Source organism: Drosophila albomicans, chromosome 2R (genome assembly GCF_009650485.2).
Source record: "Drosophila albomicans strain 15112-1751.03 chromosome 2R, ASM965048v2, whole genome shotgun sequence".
NCBI lineage: Eukaryota > Metazoa > Arthropoda > Insecta > Diptera > Drosophilidae > Drosophila > Drosophila albomicans.
The window spans coordinates 27437150-27460347 of NC_047631.2; the positions used below are offsets into that span (position 1 = coordinate 27437150).

Here is a 23198-nt window from a genome sequence, read left to right on the forward strand (position 1 = left end):
TTACCGTCTCTGTCCGCATTCCAAGTAGCCAGAAGTCACGCAATGAAATGCGACCACTCATGCCACATCAAATGCTGCAAATTTCGATGACGTCAAGTTGCTTTTCGATTTGCGTCATTTACATACAAATTCCCGTGTCTGTCGCCTGCTTTCGTTATTATTAGTATTAGTATTATTTGTTTTAATTTACACTCGTAATTCATGATTGTTTTTTTTTTTCATCGTATTGCGCGTAGTATTGATTGATTGGTTTATTGGCAAAAATTATTAAGTGAAAGTTATCAAGTTGTTCAGATATGGATATTTCGAATCAGCAGCGTATATCCCGTTGGTACTTTGGTGGCGTGGCGAGTTCAATGGCAGCGATGGTCACTCATCCGCTCGATTTGATGAAGGTGCTGATACAAACGAACACAGAGAAAATGTCGATTATGGACACCACTCGCAAGATAGTCAAGGAACAAGGAGTCTTGGCGCTTTATAACGGCATTTCAGCTTCCATTTTGCGACAATACACATATACTTTGGCTCGCTTTGGATTTTATACTGTGGGTGCTGGTCTCGTGGATACGAAGCCAATGTCTACGAAGGTTCTGTTGGCAGGCATGAGTGGCTATGTGGGCGGTTTAATTGGTGCCCCTGCTGATTTGGTCAATGTGCGATTGCAGAATGATGTCAAGTTGCCGTTGGACCAGAGAAGAAAGTAAATATGACTTTGCCTTTATTTTTAATCATCCTCTATAAGTTATTGAAAGTTGTTAGAATGCTTAAAAACTATGTAGCAGGCACATCTCTTGACTCCTTCTACCTACACCTTCTATGTATACTCTTGTGATCTTATTAGTTTGGTTAGTTATGCTAATGATTGTGCAAGGTAACAAGAGAGCACTTAAAATGACAGCTGAAGGTATCTTCAACATGAATGAAGAGTCTAGACATTGGCTGTCTGTGTGTCTCGTTGTGTGCTTAGATACCATAAAGTCTGAATATGGACCATTACTACCATTTTGTCTATAACTATTTTCATGAAATTTAAATGTATTGTTACGGTTATACTATATCCCAAATTTACGTTATCATCGATTGTAGAGAATATAAGTGCCGGACAAATAAACTTTGGTAACATGGTCTATGGGTATCATCTATTTATATTTCCATGACATTTAAGTGCATGGATGTGCTTATGCATAAATACAAATTATATTCGTTTTCATTGAGTATTTTGTGTATTTATTTAAAACTGTGTAGAGATTATGAGAGAAAGCTTTGACCTAATTGTGGAATATTATTTATAATTTTTTCCATGTCACTTACTAAAATATATTTGTATATTTCCTAGCCAAAGGCCAAAGCAACCAGCTCTAGTAAATCTAAGCTAGGTTAGAAATTAATTTATAATTTAAACTTTATAATAATGTTATTGGTATATTTATAAATACTCATATGTTTTTCCCAACGATTGGTTAAATAAGAATTTTTCCTTACTATTTAAACATTTTTTTTAGGCTAAAATAAATTGCATACTATTAATGCGTTGGTATATTTAGATACCAAGTATATTTTCATTAACAAACGTTGCTCATAGAATTTTTTGTACATATTGAAAAATGTGTAGCCAGTATTTTCAAGTCGAGCACACTCACTTTCAACTAATTTGCAGTTATGCCCATGCCATTGATGGCTTGGTGCGCGTGGTGAAGGAAGAGGGCTGGCCAAGTCTGTTCAACGGTGCCTCGATGTGCGCAATACGTGGCGCCTTTATGACGGTGGGCCAAATTGCATTCTACGAGCAGAGCAAGGACGTACTCATTGCGAGTGGCTTTGCCCAACGCATGGACACATACATTATTGCTTCGATAATTTCCGCTATTGCTGCGACAGCGTTGACCCAACCCATCGATGTGATTAAGACGCGACAAATGAACTCGAAGGCGGGCGAGTACAAAGGCTTGACTGATGTCATTCTCAAGACAGCTGTGGAGGGACCTTCAGCGTTCTTTAAGGGCTCCATTCCAGCCATGACACGGCTGGGTCCACACACGGTATTACTTTTCCTCTCACTCGAGTTTCTTCGTACGAATTTTGGCAAGCTACCAGAGTCCAAATAACGCTTGTCAATTTATATTTATCAACAGAAATGTCAACTGGAAAATTAGTCAAATGTTTAGAGCTTGTATTCTTCTCTTCTTGGTACAAAATGTGAAAATAAATTCTTGAATATGTATTTCCATATGTTTATTTATTTGCGTCTGAATCTCGGAATGCCAGAGTTTATTTTATTGATGTTGCAAAACAATCGAATGTTATTGTTGTTGTTATGGTAGCTGCCAGTGATTTACAGGTGTTCTGGCAAGGTAGTTTCTTAGTATTTTTGTTTTGCTTTGTTGTTTTCGTTGCCAATTATTGTTGTGTGTGTGTGTTTCCAAATAAACATTAATTTGATTAAATTGAAACGTGGTCATTAAAAAGCGTGTTAGTTTTGATCTTTATCAAATTATTGTTTATTCGACATTTTGCACTAATTTGATTAAACTTGTTAATGCCGCAAATGCGATTTATGCCAAAAATCTGATTTGATTACCATCTCTGACGATTTTATTAATAATTTATTATCATTATAGCCGCAGTTTGATTGAAGGCATATTTTATATTGCCAATGGTGGATGATTTAAATTAAATTTTCATTGAAATGTGCTCACAGTCGATGCACACGAAACATCAATAAAATGATTATTTCAACAGTCATTAGGATGCGCAAAATGTGTATAAGGAAATATGCGATTGAGTCGATGCAGTTCATAAACTTATGCATTATGCAATAAGTAGACATTAAAATGCAGAACGAGACTGTTTGCTGCATAAATCGTAGGATCTGGTTTGTGGTTAACTTAATTGTAACGCATTGTAACGCTGCATGGCCGTTGGCAATGTGGCAAAGGACAAAGGACACAAGGACCGACGCATTGTAATTCACGCAAAACGGTCAAGGACAATGTGCGTCCAACAACAACATCAACAACAACAATAACAGCATAATATTGAAAGTGTGTGTGCTTTAAGAATCACTTCAATATTTATGTTAAAATTGAGCTTTTAACGCGACAAAACGTGGCAACAGCGAAATATTTGCAATTGCTGGCAATTTAAATGCAGAGCCAATAAATTGAAGCACATTTTTAACTGGTGCTTTTATGTCTTGGCGCGCTCATTTTGCAAGCCGACATTATCCGCTTTATGCACGGAAGTCCATTTATATTGGGAGTCCCGACTGGGACTGGGACTGGGACTGGGAGAATTGCGAGTGGGGGAAGTGAGACAATAAAGTGGCTGAGTGGAGACCAAATTGCAACTCGGAAACTCACAGAGCGTTTAAATACCTTCGTGTCCGGTGCCATTTCCCTTTTTCTGTCCCGCCGCACAAAGCATTTCGGTGGGGGAAATGCAATAAACTTCTAAATCAGTCGATTAAGCTGCGAGTTGAGAGTTGAGTTCCGAACAATGCGAATGAATGCCCCTAAAAGCATGCTACAAATACACGCACAACTAGAAAGAGAGAGATAGAGAGGAAGAGAGATAGACACACGCAGAGTCGCGTAGTCGAAACAAAAGTTGTGAAAAATGTTGAGCAATTAAAATAAGTAGCGAACATATCAAATGGAAGTGGGTGGGTATAGTCTTATCTCCTCGCGGACTCACGGACTCTCGACTGTCGGCAAAGTGCATTCAACGCTCAAGTCTCTAATGAAAATGAAGAAGAAAATGCCAGAGCAGAAGATGGAGAGGAAAATATGCAGACACGCAGCAGTGCAGAAATAAACTGCAAACTCAGTGCTTAAGTGTCGATAGTGCAGTTGGCAATGACATTGGCTTAAAGCTAAAACTTTTCTAATGAAAATTAAGACATCAGAAGACGACATTTTAATGTAGATGTTTGCTCGTCATATGAAAAACTTTAGCTATTCCAAAGTTGTACAAAAAAAATCGGTGCTGAGAGAAATGGAATTAAGTGAAGAGCTAGCATTTTTATACCTGCTAAAGGTAGAAGGGTATTTTAACCGATTTTTGGTAGAGATTACTAACTACAGTATGTATTATTCCTGAAAATTTGGTTGTTATCAGATACGAATTGTAGGAGTTATTTAATAAATACTTTTTATGAGTATTAGCTGCTTTGGTTGACAATCTGGTATATTTTGTGTTTTATGGTATGTATTGAATGTTGTTATATAAAAATATACGAAATACAGCATTTGGTGTATGTTTAGTATTTTTGCGGTATGTGAATTTGGTATATTTTTAGAATAATACTGCACTGTTTTGCTTTTATTTAAAATGGGTAGCGGGTATTTCACAGTCGAGCACACTCGACTGTAACTTTCTTACATGTTCTATGTTGAAATCTGGTATATTTTGTGTTCTATGGTATATATTCAATGTAGTAATATAAAAATATACTAAATACAGTATTTGGTATATGTTTAGTATATTTTAAGAACAATTCTGGACTGTTTTGCTTTTATTTAAAATGGATAGCGGGTATTTCACAGTCGAGCACACTCGACTGTAACTTTCTTACTTGTTCTATGTTGAGAATGATTTTATTCAGTTGTCAGCTTCATTAGGCATTTGCTTTGCACTCGCTTTCCTCATTTAATGCAAGTAGTTTTCAATATCATTTCACAGCATCTGTTGGCAATATATTTCCCCATTTTTTTTTTTTTTGTGTGTTGCTTCATTTAAATGCCGCACACACACTCACCGAGGCAGCGACACCGGCGATAACCGTGTATCTTTATAATTGGATCTCTGAGAACTGTATCGCGTTGATAGCTATGTTGCTGTTTTTTGCCAACTGCTAGTTTACAATGGCTGTGCCAAAGGCACAAATATTTAGCCAAATAGCTGCACGTACAATACCAAAAACCGAAACCGAAACCGTAACCAGAGCTGAGCCGAAACTTGGCCGCGACTGCCGAAACTTGGCTCATTAAAGATTAAGGCACATTAACGCCAATGGTGTGGGGGCGGGGGGCAAATTTCAGCACCATCAGCATAAATATTTATGTAAATTGGGATTAAAAGTATTTTGTATACGCTGAGCTGAACTGAGAGAGAGAGAGGGAGAGAGAGAGGGAGAGAGTGAGCGAATATCTATCTAACTGACAAAACTTTTGCAGTTAGTTTGCTGTAGGGGCAAAAAGCGATGGCGAGCGGTGCTTTCAAATTGCCATTTAATTAGTTTAAAGCTTAAGTTGCAACTGCTTTAAATTGCTTTTCTGTTGGCCTTCTGCTCTTCTTCTTCTTCTGCTCTCGTTGACCTTGCCCTGCTCTAAAATGGCAACAGTTTTTCGCTGCTTCCAGCTACGCTTTCTCCTCTCTTCCCTACTGTGGTTTAGTTGCATCTTCAGCTGGAATATATATTTTGCATTTTAGCATATTCAAGGCTGGCTGGCCAGAGGCAAAAACAGAAACAAAAATAAAACAAGCAGGCAAAAAATGTGTGTATGATACTGGGGCAACTATTATTTATGCTGCCACGTACCGAAAATAAACTGAAAGCTCGTGAAAAGCGGCCAAAATATATTCAGAGTTAAGGTATGCAAATGGCCAAGGCCATAAGATTTAGATAAGTGAATCGCATAAAGATGACAGCTGCTGGCCCTGAACTCACACACACATAGTTAGAGGAAGAGAGCAAGAGCAAGAGGAAGCGGAACCAAATTATGATTTAAATTTTGCCAGGCAATTATCTGTGCTTTCAGATAAATTGATCAACGCAACGCAGTGTTGAAGCGTGAGTGCGAGAGATGAAACTCATTAATATGCATTGAATTTGCAATGTTTTGTCGTTGCGTTGTCGCAAAAGTTGATGCTTTCGAAATGTTTATTGGACGCATTGTTGCCTAATGAAATTAGTCGCATTTATGCGCAATTTCCGGCCACCCCACCGCCCTTTCCCTCCCTCCTGCCACAATCTCACCTACCTACACACATTCGGCTAGTGTGGCAACAAATTTTGATGCTATTTACTGTTGAAATTTCATTACTTTGTGTAAACAAAGGCACGTGTCAATTGGCCTTTCTCCCACTCTCTACGTACGTCACATGCCCCATGCCGCATGCCGCTGCCACACACAGACTCACTCTCTCCCTCACTCTCTCTCTGTTCAACGCATGCGCGGATAATGCGAGTGAAAGAGCGTGTCAACAATCCGTTATCCTGGTTGCTACTTTTTGAAAATATGAAACACGGCTGTAAATCATTTTCTCATGCTCGTGTATTTTATTCAATTATCAAAAATAATTTAAAATAATTTCATGTGCACACAAAACACACCACAACACACACACACATACACACACATATATATAAAGAGGGGAATTTTTCCGAGTTAGACTTGAAGTAGTATCTTGGTCGAGTCGCTTGCTGGTCACGTCGTAATCAGCAAAAGGTTCGCCTAGTTGCGGTTATAAAGCCGGGCACGTGACCCGCATTTCATATGCGAAAAACGTTCATATAAATACAAATTTCTAATTTATGTAGTTTACGTTTTGGATTTATGGGCATTTGTGTATGATTTTAGCCACACAAAATACTTTTCCCGGCTCTTCTGCCCCCCATTTTATTGATGGCTTTTTCTTCGTTTAAGCCTTTTCATTTCGAGCAGTCTGCATTTTATGCATTCAAGTGGGCAGGCAACACGCTACGTATGAGTAATGCGCTTTTAATGCGTTCGCTAATTTAGCACCTCAAAAGTGGTCTTCATACGAGTGCATCGCACTCTGTTAAGCTCAGACCGCGAGAGAGAGAGAGAGAGAGAGAGAGTGGGAGGGAGAAAAAGAGTGAACGAGTGCAGTGGCACTTTGAATTAGTCATTGGTGTGTCATTTATGCGGCTTAGTGGGTCGCTCAATGCGACTCTTATGTGGCCGAATGTACGCTTTTAATTAATCTATTAAGGGCATTAAGCATAACACATACCATCTAGCTACTGCTTGTTAGTTACTTACAAGTTGTAGAGCAGTAGTTGCCAAGTTAGCGAGCGACATTTTGTGTGTGTTTAGTTTTAGGCTGTGAGTACGCCCAGTGGGCGTGGCTTGGCTGAGTCAAAGGCCAATCTCATAATCAGTATAATTTTCATGTAAATAGAAGTAAAGGCAAAGTAAATATGCAGCCTGGCAGCCAGGCAGCCACACAACCACAAGCTCCAGTTACTGCTACATACACACACACACACACAAACAGGCCACAGAGCCGCACACTCTGAGCGGCAGGCAGAGATTTGGCGTGAATAGACACGCTGAGATTTCATGCCGAGGTCGGAATATAAAGACAAAAGCCAGCATGTCCAAGGCAAGATCTGAGACTAGACCAATTGCTTGCTTGGTTGCTTGGTTGGTTGCCAAAACATCGAGAGAGATCGAGATTATGCGCCAAGATAATTATTTGGCCTGGCACAAACACACACAGACATCTACTCTCTGAAGTGGCCATTGCCACAACCATTTCCATTCCCATTTCCATTTACATTTTCGCCTTCGCTTTCACTTTCATGTCTCAGCGCTTTATGCTCCTTGCGCCTTGTTGGCAAGTTGTGCCCTGGAGACTAGTTGTTGTGCGAGTGTAATTTTTGCGTGTGCTGGCCACGCTCTTTCTCTGTGTGTGTGCTTGCGAGTGTTTGGCAGTATGTTATTATCTTTGGCTGGTAGGCGTTACGTGCAAGTGTCATAAATAAAATGGCAACTATGTAAGGGTCCGGCTTTTGCCTTCAAGCGGCAACAACAACATTATTATGTATTCCTTCAACTTGGTTTAAGACACAAGCTGTCGTTTATTTTGAGTGAATTACACAATGATTTGCTGGAACTTACTCCAGATGGAGCGAGTGAGCGAGTGCTGCTTAAATTTGATTTCGTTTGTACTAATTGTTGGCACTGTAAAAATATGGCCCACCATTAATCACAGACAACTGTGCCACACGCTGCCAAGAGAAAGAAAGGGAAGCGATTGGAGTTGGAGCGAGAACATTTAATTGGATTTCTGTATGGATTTATTGTCGATGTTCGTGTAAACAATAACGATAATGCCACTTATAAACATTTGTACAATTTCGAAATTACGTTCAACTTGATCTGTGCACTTCACATTTGTTGCTGTCATTAAACATGGCTAACAACACGTATACGCCATGGTTATCGCTCATAAGTATATACGTATATATAAAGTTCATTTACACAAGAGTAAATAAGTAATGCCTTTTTTTGTGGTTGCTCTTTTTTTTGTGGTATGACTCTACAAATCGATGAACTAACTGAAATAATGAACACAAGCTTAGCGAGAAAGAAGACAAATTTGGCAGTTCAAAACAACGACTTGAGAGTGCACTTTAAGAAGTATAAAATTGATTTATTTTGTGGGAAATCTTTAGTAAATTTGTTAATATTTTTATTATTTATTTCATTTATTTTCTTTCATTACATTTACTAATTAAAAATTTCATTTGTTTGCTCTATTTATAACGTTGATCTCACAAAAGTGTTTGTTATCGATTTCCCGATTTATTTCCCTTGATCCATTTGTTGTATTGTGCAGTACAAAATGTTAATGTGTGTTTTAATGATTACTCAATTTAAGTGTTGATTATTTAGCTTAAGTATTGAATTATGTATAGAGATTAGCGGATAATCAAATAAGCAATTCTACATTTCATTGTTTAATTTATCATGAAAATATTTGTTACATTTCTTGATTATTAAATCTATCTTTTGTTAGTATTCTTTTCATTTCTGTGGCATTTTTAAAATATATTTATAGGAAACTAAATGAAAAATTTAAGATTTTTTGAAATGTGAAATGTATTTGCAATTTTATTGCGTATTTTACAATTCTCTTTATAAATTCCAAATTATTATCTTGTACTGCATTTTCCAATGTATATTTGCATTTGCTCTTGTCTCAACTTGTAGCACAAATATTGTGTTAAACTAAAGATACCTCACGTCAAAGTGTAGATATGGTAACAAGCCGCTCCCGTAGCAGCGTTACGAATTGCCAAGCTCCTCATAAATTGCCCATAAGTAAGTAACTCACTGACAACAAACACTCACACACACACATGCAGAGAGAGACTGCCAGACACGCACACTCATGCACACACACGCGTGTGCATATCAACTGATAGCATACATATGATAGTGCCAGTCATGCGAGCGAAAGGTTTTTAATACCTGACTCAAGACTTGAAGCTAAAAGCAGGAGGAGGAGGAGAAGGAGGAAGAGGAGGACAACGCTCATAGAATTGTTTGTCATGCCAAAGTCAATTTACTCCATTCAAAGGCATTTTATTGGCAACTTGACAAATGCTAATGGCCAACACTCATACTCACACTCACTCACACTCGCACACTTGTGTAACCCATGTGTGTGTGTGTGTGTGTGTGTGTGTGTGTGTGTGCGCGTTCTCTGTGGTTGTGCTGATGGGTAAAGTGTCCGGGTAAATTGTGTGTTTTGGGCCAAAAAGTTTGCATGTCATTCGAGCTGCTTCATTTTAACGCCAACGTTTTGCTTCTTTTTTCCCATTTGCTGTTTTTTTTTGTGTTGTGTGAAGGTGTGAAACAATGTGGGGGTTAAGTTAAATTATATGCACAGGACGATGCAACGAGTAGCAGCAAAGTGTTGTCAGTTATTATGGCCAACGTTGTTGTTGCTGTTGTTGTTGCTTGAGCAATTTTAATGCACTGCTGTGGGCACTGCTGCTGCTTCTACTGGTTGTGTGTATGTTTTTTTTGGGTCTGATTTATTTTGTTTATCAAACATTTAATGTTGTTTATAACTTGCTGAAAAGTTCAAGCAACGCGCTTAAAAGTATGCTACAAATTCTGCTAGCTCAGCTCCGGCTTCTGCTTCGCTTCACTTGCATGCGGGTTCATGTTTGAATGTGTGTGTTGTTGTTTGCGCTAAGGCACCAAGGAATACTCAACTCAACTACATTTTCATATGTTCAATTATTTAATACACCAGACGAGTTACCCAACCAAACTTCAGCACTCGACTTGGCTTGCCTTGACTTCGCCCGGCTTAAAGCAGCACAAAAAAAGAGCATCACCAACAGCAGCAACAGCAACAGCAGCAACAACAGAAGCGGGTAAGACAGGCCCACCAATTAAAATGCTTGGCTGGCTGGCATTGGCATAGTCTTTGAACTGGGGATCTCTGTGTGTGTGTGTATATGTGTTTTTTGTCTGCTAAAGACACGCCGTCGACTGCAGTCGCTTTATGTATTTAATGTTTTGTGCCCATTTATTAGCCTCTGTTGCCACCTCGCAGTATCTGCTGCTCTATCTGCTGGCCATTGTGTTTGGTAGAATGGCAACAACAGGCTGGGGTGCAGCTTAAGCAACAGAAGGTACCATGGCTCATTGCCTCATACTTTGCTTTATTTATGGCCGAGCACAGACTTAGTTATTGTCGTCGTTCCTGTTGCTGTTGCTGTTGTTGTCATGAAAGTGACTTTAAGCACCCTCCTCGACACAAAGCAGAATGTCTCCTTATTTTGGTGTGTGTCTGAATTATTGATTTTCATTAGTGTCTCCGATTACATTCGACTGCGATGCGCTTTAAAAGTTCTGCGCAATTGGAAAAAGATAATTTCGAAACAGAAACAGAGACAGAGACAAAAACAAAGTAAAAGTGGAAAGACAGAGCTTAAAGTTACCAGTGGCTGACTGGCTGATGAAGCGTCTTTAGAGCCATGGCCGTGGCCAGTTTTAATTTAATTAAAAAGTCGCGTCAGCCGACGTCGTCATGGCCACAATGCAATTGTAAGGTTTCCATTTTAATTAAAGTTTTTACGCGCATTCACTTTGCCTCAAAATGCGAACTGAAATCGCTGGACAAACACACCGCGCAGCACAGCACGAGCCTCCCGCAGGAGATAGCAACGCTAGTTGGCGCGCTAGTATTCAAATTTCATATTCCGTTGGTGCCACGATGCCATCAACTGGTTGTGAAGTGAGAGAGAGAGAGCAAGAGAGAGCGAGGAGGAGTGAGCGCCTATTTAAATTGCAAAAGCAAAACACAAAAATATAAGGCAAAAACAGTTAGACAGCAAGACAAAACGAGACAGCAACAAGAGAGAGAGAGAGAGAGAGAGAGAGAGAGAAAGAGAGGGTGAACCGAAAGGTAGCACGCTGATTTCGTTGCCAGTTATGCAGAGCTGGCGCTTAAAGTGCCACTCAAACTGCAGCTGAAGCTTGAGCCAATTTGTTGTGGGGGGCGGCATTTGGTTTTTTTTTTGTTGAGGGTGTTTTTTTTTGGGGTCCCCTGGCACGTTGCCAATATTATCGGAAAGCCTTGGGCATTCAACTTTCAGGCTGGCAATTAAACGATTACTTCAAAGCTTTTGGGTACAGGTGTTTAATTTGTTATTGATGTGTTGATTCGCTGCGGCCGTACATTGCGTATACGCTCCATTTACCAGCAAAATGAACCTGCTTAAATCTGATGATAACGATGCCATCATCAGCATAAGCTTTACTCATACAATGATTGCCAACAAAATGATAATAAGTACGCATGTAGTTGAGGTCTCTACCCCAATTACCTTTAACTTGTGGGCTTAATCCTTGCACACACACACACTCTCATACACTTGCGTGCCTTGCGTGTACGTTACTCTGCATAAGCAGCCTGATAGAGACGCCTCATTAATGCAGCTCAATGCCTTCTGCAAAAACGGGGCCTTGCAGTAGATAATTTATGCCAAAAGTTGCCTTACTAATTGAGCAAATTGCTAAGGTAAATATTATTTTTGCTCTTCGCCTGTCTACTGGGGGTTAACGAGATTGCTTTGGCAAAGTGCTTAACCTCATCGTCGCCTCGATGCCTGGTAATCGATGACCCCAACATTGAAATTAAGTTTCTGGTTTCACAATTATGTTTGGCCATCAACAGAGTCAAACCAGCGACAGCCAACAACGACGCATTCCAGGGGAATTGTTCTTGATGCGAAGGGACAGAAAACTAGTAATTAAAACGTCAATTGAGACACCATCATCAGTAGGAGGAGGAGGAGGCAGATGATATCCCGTCATGAATCCGCCACAATATCCAAGCGCATTCCTTACTTTGGGGACCAGTTGCGGGGGCGTCCAGCAAACAGAGACAGCCAACAGCCAACGACTAACAGCCAACAACGAACATCCAACAACCATTAGCCCACTCCATTAAGTGCAACTCATTGTATATTAATTTGGATTTCATAGGCGGCAAATGAATGCTGTGGCGCAACAATGGCCGCAAAGGTAAGTATATCTCTATTAAGCGCACTTAAAGGCAAATGCTTTAGATGCTTTAAATTTGCTAAAGGGGACGCATGAGGCTGAAATTTACAATTTATTGAAGGAGTTTAAGCAATCAATAATTTTATTTATTAAATTACATTTAAAGATTGTTGAAGCAGTTTAAAAATAAGTTAAACATTCAACTTCAAGTAATTCAAGTCAATAGAACTTTTGATTTTAGGAACGTGTATAAAATTAAATGGCTAACAATGCTGCATACATAATAGTATGCCAAGGCTAGCGATAATTATAATATAAGTAGAATTAAGTACTATTAAGATATATGGAATATGATGCTAAACAATATATCGAGCAGACTGTGTTCACAAGAGTAAGCAAAAGAACATGCTTTCACAGTTATAAATACATTAGTTTAGGTTAATTAAATGTTAGTACACATTCAATTAAATTCAAAATATTTAACTACAAATAGAGTGGAAATCATAGTAGTTGCTTTCTTATCATTAATATGAGTAAACTGCCAATACATAAGGGAAAACAATTGTATTTCATAGAATCAAAATTTATAGTGGAAACTGGAAATAAATAAATCAATGCAAAAATGAATCCTATTTTATTTTTACAAAGATTTTTATTATTAATTGAAATCAAGAAAGGAGAGAATTGTAAAAAAAAAAAACAATTTAAGCTACCAATTTAAGTTTTATTGAATATAGTTTTGTATATACTTTAAGTTCAGGTTTAGTTCAATTTAATAGCAGCACCTTAATAACATGGCTTTCAAGTTCAACCTTTAACAAACTTTTCCAAAGTCCCAAGAGCTTTCAAAGTAAGTAATTAAATTGAATTTTTGTTCGCATTCTATTTTCGTATATTTTTGTTTGCATTCGACTGTCTACCTTTTTCTTTTATAGCCTGCATTATTATTAAGTGATAAATACTGTAATTTCTAAGGTGAAACAACTAACTGACAGATATGTGCTTATAAATAAAACCAATAAAACCCTTTTCGACTACCCACTTGACTCTGTTCACATGTCCAATTACCAAATTGTAGGTCAAATCTAATTTTATTTGTTGCCCTTTTATAAATAGCAACTAATCTCGTGTAGAAATCTCACACTCGATGTTATTCTATTCTGTGGCTACGTGTGCCACATGTGCATGCATCCTACATCCTACATCCGACATCTGAGTCACTTGTGTGTGTCCTTGTGGCTCACTGACTCAGCTTAATTTCGTTAAACTTGGTAATGAGCTAAAAATATATGTACAAGAGGCGAAATCGATGTGGTGGCCATGCATGGGCGGGCATAATTTTAAGGAGACCAAATTAAAAGGTCAAACTGAAACGAAAATTGAGCACAGGTCTGTACTTAACTTTGCAGTGGTTTTGCCACTTTTCGACTGCTTGTAAAGTTGAAGGTGTGACATCAACTCGAATGTCAGAAAAAAACACACACAAGAAGTTTCACTCGGACTTGAGCAATACAATTAAATTAGAAACCCGAGCCTCCCTTTTGAACCACCAGCAGTTATAAACTTTCAGCTGGACAACGTCCTTTTTTGATATGTGACGAAACCAAATACGTGACAAAATTTTGGTGGCAAACTCAACTGCTTCACGTCTGTGTAGCAGCAGATGTTTTCAGGCACAAGGAACAGGATATAGCACACACATGTGTGTGTGTGTGTGTCGGTAATTGACCTGTGGACAGTTCATTCAACTTCGGCATCCGTTTTCTATTATTTATGACATCGAGAGCAATCGTACACAGTCTATAACAAACCAATATTGAACCTTTAATAAACAGATATTTGCTTAGGAGAATACGACATACTGCAGCTGTTTTGCCAAAGCAAATACACAGAAGCCAAAAAAGGTTTTCATTCGAATGCATTTGAAATTAATAGAAAATTTTCAGTCTCGAGAACTGAAAACACATATTTCGTAGTGCAATGAACTCCGTTGCTCACGTTGAATTATTAAGAAATTCTCCTGAAGTAAATATGAGGTTTTCCTTTGCTCTGGCTTGTCACATATTTTTGTTTTTTTCGTCCTATTTTTGTAGACACATAACGTCTGGTTAGTTCCTTATGAGGTTGACGACGCCCCAGCTCCATTGTTTTTCAATTTCGTTGCCTTTCATTGTATGTGTGTATGTGTGTGTGTGTGTGCATCGCCTTATTTATTTATATGCTCAAATGTTGTCTTTCGATTCGGAGTTGTGCTCATTTTGTTGGGCTTTTTCTTAGCCTAGCTTGGCTTTTCACTTTGGCAGCAGCAACGTTGGGCTGCACTTGGGCTTATTAAAGATTAACTGCATTGTCTGTGCTGCTGTTGCTGCTGCTGCTTTTGGGATCAACGAGGTCATGGATGGGTGGAGCCATCGCTTAGATGTTGCACTGAGTGCAGCTCCCAAAAAATATGGCTTAAAAAGGGCAACATCAAAAAGGAATATTGTGCGCCTAATGGCCAATGCTTGGAACTCGGGATTGGAAGCGGGCTTGAGCCATTTGCTAGATTCGCTAGTCATTGAAATATTTAATAGATCTCCCATTCACTATCTCTAATTCTCTCTCTCTCTCTCTCTCTCTCTCTTTCCAGCTGCGTTCCAGATTAAGCAAGTGGCCCTCGGCTGGGGTTTCGCTGCTAGCATATTGGCATCCTTTTTGGCTCGACTATTTGGCTGCCGTCTGTCATTCGTCCTTTGTCCTTTTGCCTAGTCTCTGCTCGCTCTTCGCGTAGTTACAGCTGCAGCTGCTCGCTCTTCGCGTAGTTACAGCTACAGCTGCATTGTCTGTGCTGCTGTTGCTGCTGCTGCTTTTGGGATCAACGAGGTCATGGATGGGTGGAGCCATCGCTTAGATGTTGCACTGAGTGCAGCTCCCAAAAAATATGGCTTAAAAAGGGCAACATCAAAAAGGAATATTGTGCGCCTAATGGCCAATGCTTGGAACTCGGGATTGGAAGCGGGCTTGAGCCATTTGCTAGATTCGCTAGTCATTGAAATATTTAATAGATCTCCCATTCACTATCTCTAATTCTCTCTCTCTCTCTCTCTCTCTCTCTTTCCAGCTGCGTTCCAGATTAAGCAAGTGGCCCTCGGCTGGGGTTTCGCTGCTAGCATATTGGCATCCTTTTTGGCTCGACTATTTGGCTGCCGTCTGTCATTCGTCCTTTGTCCTTTTGCCTAGTCTCTGCTCGCTCTTCGCGTAGTTACAGCTGCAGCTGCAACTGCGTTCTGTACGAATGCAATTAAAATGTCAGCGTGACTCTCGGAAGCGTACTAAGTACACACAACACACACACATACGCAGAAAAAAGGCCAAAAGCTAAAGCTGTGGACGGTTCGAAGGATTCGGGTTGTCAGGGCAGCATGGCAAATACGCATTTCACATGCCAAAAGGATGGCCAAAAGCCCGTACACACTCATTCATTCCGGGTAACATACGCGGCGTATGACAGAGAGTTAGATTTGTAAACTGTTTGCGAGAGTCGAAAGTCGAGGAGTGAATTGTGTGTGGCCACGCCTCTAACGCCCACATTGCGCCATTAAGCGCACTTGTGACGCACGTAAATTAATTTACTGTCAGCCATTTATGGACCCCCACATCAACAACAACAACGCCAACAACAGCAACAATAAAAGTGAATAAAGCGAGTTGGTCGCTTTATTGACAGCTGAACAGCAACAGCAACAACAACAATGATGGCGAAAAAAGTTGTGGCTGCTAAAAGTTAAATAATAAATAACATTTAGCACAACACAGCAGAGACGCATCCTAATTGTTCATCCCATCGTTTCGCTTCTCTCTCTTATCTATAGCCAACTTTAAGCTGGATTTATGATCCAAGCGCAATATGTGGCAACATTTTTGGTTCGTTTATTCGTCGTTTTCCTTTTTTTTTCTTCATGCATCATAAAGTTGGCTTTGGTTGTTTGCTTACTTTTTGCATGATCGAATAATAATAGTAGTTTCCATAAAAAATTACTGCTGCCAGATTGATTACGACTATAAACTCAATGTGCGAGTAAAAGGAGCGATGAGTTGGCTAAAGTTTAACTTGCTTCAAATTTTTCATACATTTTGTATTAAACTACAAGTTCACTTGATGTTTATTGAGATTATGAACTGAGCGGAGCTGAGCTCTCTGTCTTATACTTGAACTTAAAGCTGAGCTCAATATAAGCAAGGAATGAAGGAGAATAAGAATTTCCACATCAGTCTTTGCTCAACTTTATTTGGCACTTAAAGTTTTTTCATTTCTTTTTCTGTTTGGTAAAAAGTTTCAAGAGATTTTTACAGAGTTGCGTAGTAATTGATTTAATTGTTAAAGTGTGCAGTTAATAGTTTAACTTGCGTTCGCTTAAGTTGAAGACTGTACACAATAATGAAATATAGTTTTGTATGAACACTTAAGGCAACACACACAGCATTCAGTCAATTATCAGTGAAGTCGAAAGAGCTTAAATAATAAAGAAGCGGCCAAGTGATGCATATATGATGCATAAAAGTTGCAGCAAGAGAGAAAAGTATGAGAGAAAGTGAAATAAGCAATTACTGTTTGTGAATTTGATTTCTCAGTTTCTTTGTTATTATATCAAACAAAAGATTTAAAGCTGATGAAATGCATTGCAGAGACAGTTGAATGAGTTTAAATTGAAGTTTCAATGTTTCAACTGGGATTTTAATTTAACACATTTTTAATTCATATCTTATCTTTTAAATGAATAAATAAATATAATAGTTTTTTTTTTATAATTCATAATCCTTTAAATAAATAGAAAAATATATAGAAGAGTAAAGAAAACACTTATAAATAATTGATATGTTATTGGTGATGACAAGTTGTCAGCAAAATGTATTTTGAACTTTGTGTTGCCTTTAATTTGCCACATATTCCTCGACAGAGTGTGTATTGTTTAAGCATAAATAAACTACCATTAAAATTAACTATTATTAAACCATTGTATCTCCATATGCTGCTGGGCCAAACTGTAGCTGCTGTGGCGCCCAGTTGGAATTGAGTTGGTTATAATGAGTGCCGTGGGCTGCCATTCAAATAGCGGATATTATCTGCAGGGTGTCACTAGCATTGGCAACAGATACTTAAGTGTTGCACGCCACAGGCGCCAGAGGGGAAGAGGAAGAGAAAGAGAGTGAGGCCTCTGCGTGTGTGCGGCTTGTAAACGGAAACACGCGACTCTGGCGGAAATTGCCGGCACATGCAACACACGCAGCTGGCCAGCTTCGGGCTCTCGCAATATTTGTGGAATGTCGAGTGGAATTTTCAGTATTTTTCTTTTTTTTTTCAAAAACAAATTATAAAAAATGTACAAAAAGAGCAAAAAAAAAAAAAAAAGGCAAATACATGACATGCCATAAATACCATAGCAGTTTCAGGACCTTGACAGCGCTGACCAATTGACCCAATTGCTGGTCAGCAAAAGTTTTGCATACGCCGAGTTGATTTCGAGTGGGCAAATGCAACGAACTGTGGGCCCCAATCGGTGTGGTTTTTGCGTGGGCTGCCCAGTTTGCTAAATTGAATCTTAAGCACACTGCAAATAGAATACAAGGCCATGGCTCACCCACAGCAGAGGGCTTAAAATCGCTTGCCAAACTCCAAAGACCTAGAAGGATTTAATCTTGTTGCCAAAGCCTAACTCAAACAAAGAGCACAACCAAACACACACACATCGAGTATTTACTCTTCATATCCGCACTCAATAACTCAGCAGTCAGTTCGCTCTCTCTCATGTTGAACTGAACTCTCTTAAGTTGCTTTCTCTTTGGCTGGCACTTTTATCCGTTCACAGTTCGTGGCTCAGCAACACGAGCTAGGCAAACGCAAATGGCACTTTTCACAGTCGTTGTCAGTTTGCCGCAGTCAAGCAATGAACGCGCAGCATGCGGATACTAAAGGATAACAACAATATCGTTATTTACCAATCGCTCTGAGCCTGGCTCAACCAAAACCAAAGCAACGCCAGTCAGCGAGTTGCCGCCAAAGTGCGACGAGTGTTTTTTAAAAGAATTTCTTGTGAATCATTTTGCGGATTATATATTTTAATTACGTGCGTGACTGTGTGTTTGCGTAATTTTTAATTGTTACATTTCATAACCGACCGACTTCAAAACAATGACAAGCCCAATTTTGGCCGCTGTCAGGCGTTGTATTCGCCACAGCGGCAATTCAACATTGTTGCACAGCAACAACAGCAGCAACAACGCGATGACAACGTTGAAATTGTGAAGCTGAAGCTGGGGTGTCAAAACCGCAAATCCAAACTGGACATCCAAAAGGTCCGACAACATATCCTAACGTCCAAACGTCCAGCTGCAGAATTCACAACGTGCCACTTGCAACGTGCCACAGCAGCCGCAAATAAAATTCTGACACCTCCACACATATATACATATATATGTTATAAGCATACGTTGTCCTACACTCCGCTTCACTCCGCGTTCGCGTCGCGTTTCGTTGGCAGCCAGCTACCCAAAAATGTCGGTTTAGTTGTGCCATTATCTGTGCGTACACCACGTATATATGAATGCGTTCTCTGGGCTGCCACCCCCTCTTCGTCCGCCTCCACCTCCGTCTCCGTCTCGTTTTCGTATGTGTTTCGTCGTGCGGTACGTGTCGCTAACCAAAATGCAGCCACCAGTCGCCATTGCAGGCCGTGTAAGTGATATCCGTGTGCGATATATATACATACAGCATATAGCATGTACATTTATATAGATTTTTTAGTTTGTTGCTGCATTTGCGGCTGCTGAAATCTCTGGCCATGACGTTGCCTGGCCATGGAACGCACTTTACTCGTACTCCGCCTCCTGCTCCTCGTCTATGCATACATATGCAACCGTCAGTATATCGTTGGTATCTCTTGCCTGCCCACAATATAAATTACCTGGCTATGCGGACAGCATCGAGCAGCGAGCAACGCGCTGTGCAATGTCCTTTCGTTGCACGGGCTGCAGCATGGCCGGGGATTTGACTTCATGTCGTGGCCAATTGAAGCTCAGCTGCAGCGGTCACAGGGCAGACCAACCTTAATTAAATTTCAGATATTTTATCAAAATTTACGACACAGTTGCCAGGCTGCAGCTGCCGATGCTCTTACTCTCTCTTTCTCTCTCTATCTATCTTTCGCTTCTACTCTGTCCACTACTCTACTCTATGTCGTTTTCCATCATGCGACCCGTCTCGATAATATTTCTGCTAGCTTCGTTTTTTTTTTCCTCTCCTGTTCAATAATAACAAAGCTCTACAATATACGTTGGCCTAGCCATCGAATGTCGAAATGTGCCGCGGGCCGTTTTCTCGGTTTTTCTCGTTTGAAAAATTGGCAAAAACTAAGTCAGGATCCATTAGAACGTACAAAAGGCAACATGATTTATGTATGTGGAGCCATGCATCATATTTGCTCACTAACACACCAGTCACCGATATATGTATGAATGTATATGCGCTGTTATTGTTCCAGTTGAAGGTATTTTACGGGTTCTCTGCTTCCCCTCAAGGATGTTGTTTGCTGAAACGAAATACTCAATAACTGCACATATATCACATTATTTAAGTTTCGAAATTTAAAGGTCAAGCCGTAAATCACACGAAATTTCAACAGTGGGAATCCATAATGTTTATATAAATAATAAATAACATATTATATTAAATCAAATGACATGCAATTGTGGGCACATAGGAAAGCAAACCCCTTTCTTTTCATTTATTTATTTTTTTAAATAAACAAATTGTATCGTGACATCACAGATGAAGAAAAAAATACTTCACTATGAGGATTTCATTGGCAAAGCAAACGTGCAACTTTTTAACTAAATTAAAATTTCGTTGCATACTTTTAAGCGCGCTTGGATATTCGTGAGGAGCAGAGATAGCGTTGACAAACTTAACCCCTTTCAGTTTATTCACTTTCTATAGCATACTTTTAGGCATAATAAAGAAGTGAATGGCAGCCATTACATTCGGTTTTACGCTGCTCGTAATAAATCAATGTTTCTTTTTGCTGTTGCTCTAAATTAGCAAAATGCAAATAACATGTTGTTGCTAATGATTTTACCAAACACACAAATATAAACCCAAGCACATTCATAATACGCATACAAACACACGTTGTTGGTACACATAATAAAACAGGGTACATGGCAAAAACAAGCGACTTTTTTTTAACTATGTCTACGCTTCGCACTCAACCTGCTGCTGCTACAGCTGGTGGTGGTGGTGAACAATGCTTATGGCTCGTGTCGGTGCCAGTGCCACAGCTGGAATCGGAATCGGAATGGGAGTCAAAGTTGGTGCTTGCTTTGGTATTCGCCTGAGGGAAGGGGGGGATGTGGGGAACAACGGGAAGTATCGAATACCCGGCGTTTTATCAATTGCCATATCGCGTGCTCAAGCGCGCCAAATATTCCAAATGAACGATACAACAATAACAGAGAAATTGTGTGCAAGTGGAGTAGTAGTTAGTATGCTGTATCGAACAATCTATTGTTCTTTCATATTTTCTAGAGGCAGTTTTTGGGCAGCGCTCGAAATGTGTAAATTGTTGCTAACAAGAAACTTGATAGCTTTTTGTGCGATACTTTCTGGCTAAGAGCTTAGTTTTTTCCCCTCTGGTTGTGGAAGGAGGGAGGGGGAGAGAGAGCATTGTTTATTTTGCGCTATTGCCATATTTGATAGGCGCCACCACTGCGCTTAGTTGCTCCCATTGCTCCATTAGGCATGTATTGTGTACCTTCTGCTAATCGAACTTTTGTCTTTCTTTCCCCACGCACTTTCATGTGTCGTGCCACGCCTAAGCCATGCCACGATATTCACTTTGATATAAATGAACTGTTTATGCTAATATATGAGTTCACTGTCAGATGGCCAACATCGCAACGCGACGGGGGGAAAAGAGAGTGAGAGATGTGTGCCAATTGAGGGGAATGTCCTCATTACTTCATTAAGCATACTGGCAACACCTGCTGCGACTATACGCTTGAGTGTGTACAGTATATAAGTGTGTGTGTGTGGGTGTATGTCAATGTCATGAGAGGCCTTCGCATACATCCTACTTCTCATCTATGCGCTGCAGGCAAATTACGGCTAATTAACATTTTTTTTTTTCAATTTGTAGCACAGCATTTTTTGTGTGCGAAACTTACACTGAGAGAAATCAATTGAGTTGTATTTTGACATTGAGGCATTGACTTTGGACTTTTTTTCTTAAAGTGTACTCGACTCTGGGGATCCCTCCTGTCGGCTTTTGCCGCGCTGCTGAGTGTTTAATAGCCGGAAATCTGTCTATTTCCGCTTGCCCTGGCGTTGATTATAGTTAATAGATGACCGACTGAAGCTCCCTTCTGGCAGCTAATTCTTTTTCTGCTACTTTTCCTTGATACTCGTACTCGAGTATTAGTCGAGCCGTAATTATGCTCTAATTATATGTCCCTTCTCTCTCTTTCTCTCTCTTGCTTCCACCCAGTCGTTGAGTATACGTAAAGGTGTACGGGGTGTGTGTGTATGTATTTGTATGTGTGAGTGGGGTGTGTGTGTGGCAATAAAAATCTCGGCGCTGATGTAATTACAACTCAGCTTTGAGTGCCGAAGGGGTTGGGGGCGAAGGGGCGACAACCAAAGGCTTTAATTTAAGTTGTGCGTCTGAGCGGCAGGTAAAAAGTTTGCAGACGCCGCCAGATAATGGCAGCTCCGTGCACAAACAAACTTACAACTTGCAACTTGCTACCAGCGACAGTTGACATTTCAGCAGCAGTAACAGTAACAGTGAAATAAAATATATATGTACTTAGTTATACACTCATAAATATAAATTAATTAATTTATGCCATCCACGTTTATTCGTTTATTTACAGCCGAACAATAAATAAATACTTGAGCGTATGAACAAACATACTCGATGATGCATAACAAAAGCAAGAACAGTAATAAACAAAAGTGAAATATAAACAAAATTTAATCATTTAAGCATAACTTATAACGATACATATCAATATTAGTCTGATTTTGTTTTACAACAAATATAGAAATATTAAACAAAAAGTTAAATGCAATAAGCAAAAAAATATATCAATAATCATATCAAGAAATATTCTGTGTGTGCTTTTATTCAAATTAAATCTTACACTTTATATGCATTTTTCAACCGAATAGAAAGTTAACCTTTTACTTGCGGAATTAAACAAGAAATTTCTTAATAGAATCTAATTCAATTTGAAGGCAAAACGAAAACACGCGAAAAGTTTGTGCAACATTTTACGAGTGTCGCGAGTGCTCCACGTCTATGTGCAAGAGTGTGTGTGTACGTCTATGTGTATGTGTGAGTTACCGTTACTTAGCGGCAAATCGCTTTGTCATGTAATGTCTTTATGTCGCAGAACGGATCAAGTGCTTAAACGCTAAGCAAAAGCCTCCTATGGATTTATATGCATAAAGGAAGCACACACACACACACACACACACGCATGCTCGCCATAAGTTGAAACGAGGCGATATAGAAGCCGGAGAAGTTTAGCCGCGTACACGCAAACGGATTAGTTCAAACATAAAAAAAATAAAACACAAAAAAGCAAAAAAAAAGAATAACGTACATTCGCATATAAAACATTCCACACGCCGAAGAACAAAAAGCTGAAGGTGAACCAAAATAAAAGAAAGTGAACACACAAGAACAAAAAAAAAATAAAGTAAGATACAGGGGCAGCCAAGCAGCCTCCTGACTGAAACTTAGCCCCGTGCACGCTCTGGCACCTGTCATGACGTCAACGCCGCTGTTGGAAACGGCCAAGCAATTAAGCTGTTAACGATGTACGCACACTTAAGAGCCGCTCACCCAAACACAGATACAGTAACAGTTACAGCAACAG

At 39.6% G+C, this 23198-nt stretch overlaps 2 protein-coding genes and 1 long non-coding RNA gene across 3 annotated transcripts in view; 2 read left to right on the plus strand and 1 right to left on the minus strand.

The window, feature by feature from the left end:
• LOC117573389 (ABC transporter G family member 23) overlaps nt 1-23198 on the minus strand; it is a 203142-nt gene that overhangs the window by 110722 nt on the left and 69222 nt on the right. The gene's annotated exons all lie outside the window — the stretch shown is intronic.
• LOC117574221 (mitochondrial dicarboxylate carrier) lies at nt 180-2211 on the plus strand. The gene is made up of 2 exons (XM_034257927.2): nt 180-703; nt 1661-2211. Exons 1-2 carry the CDS (start codon nt 297-299, stop codon nt 2106-2108), a joined length of 855 nt encoding a protein of 284 aa, XP_034113818.1. The 5' UTR covers nt 180-296; the 3' UTR covers nt 2109-2211.
• LOC127565976 (uncharacterized) lies at nt 18207-23018 on the plus strand. The gene is made up of 2 exons (XR_007955318.1): nt 18207-18993; nt 22188-23018. It is a non-coding gene; the product is annotated as an uncharacterized LOC127565976 (long non-coding RNA).

Bases quoted from the DNA above. Each gene is read 5' to 3' on its own strand.
- LOC117574221 (XM_034257927.2), top strand. From the start codon at position 297: ATGGATATTTCGAATCAGCAGCGTATATCCCGTTGGTACTTTGGTGGC. The intron at 704-1,660 runs GTAAATATGACT...ACTAATTTGCAG, and splicing joins CCGTTGGACCAGAGAAGAAA to TTATGCCCATGCCATTGATG.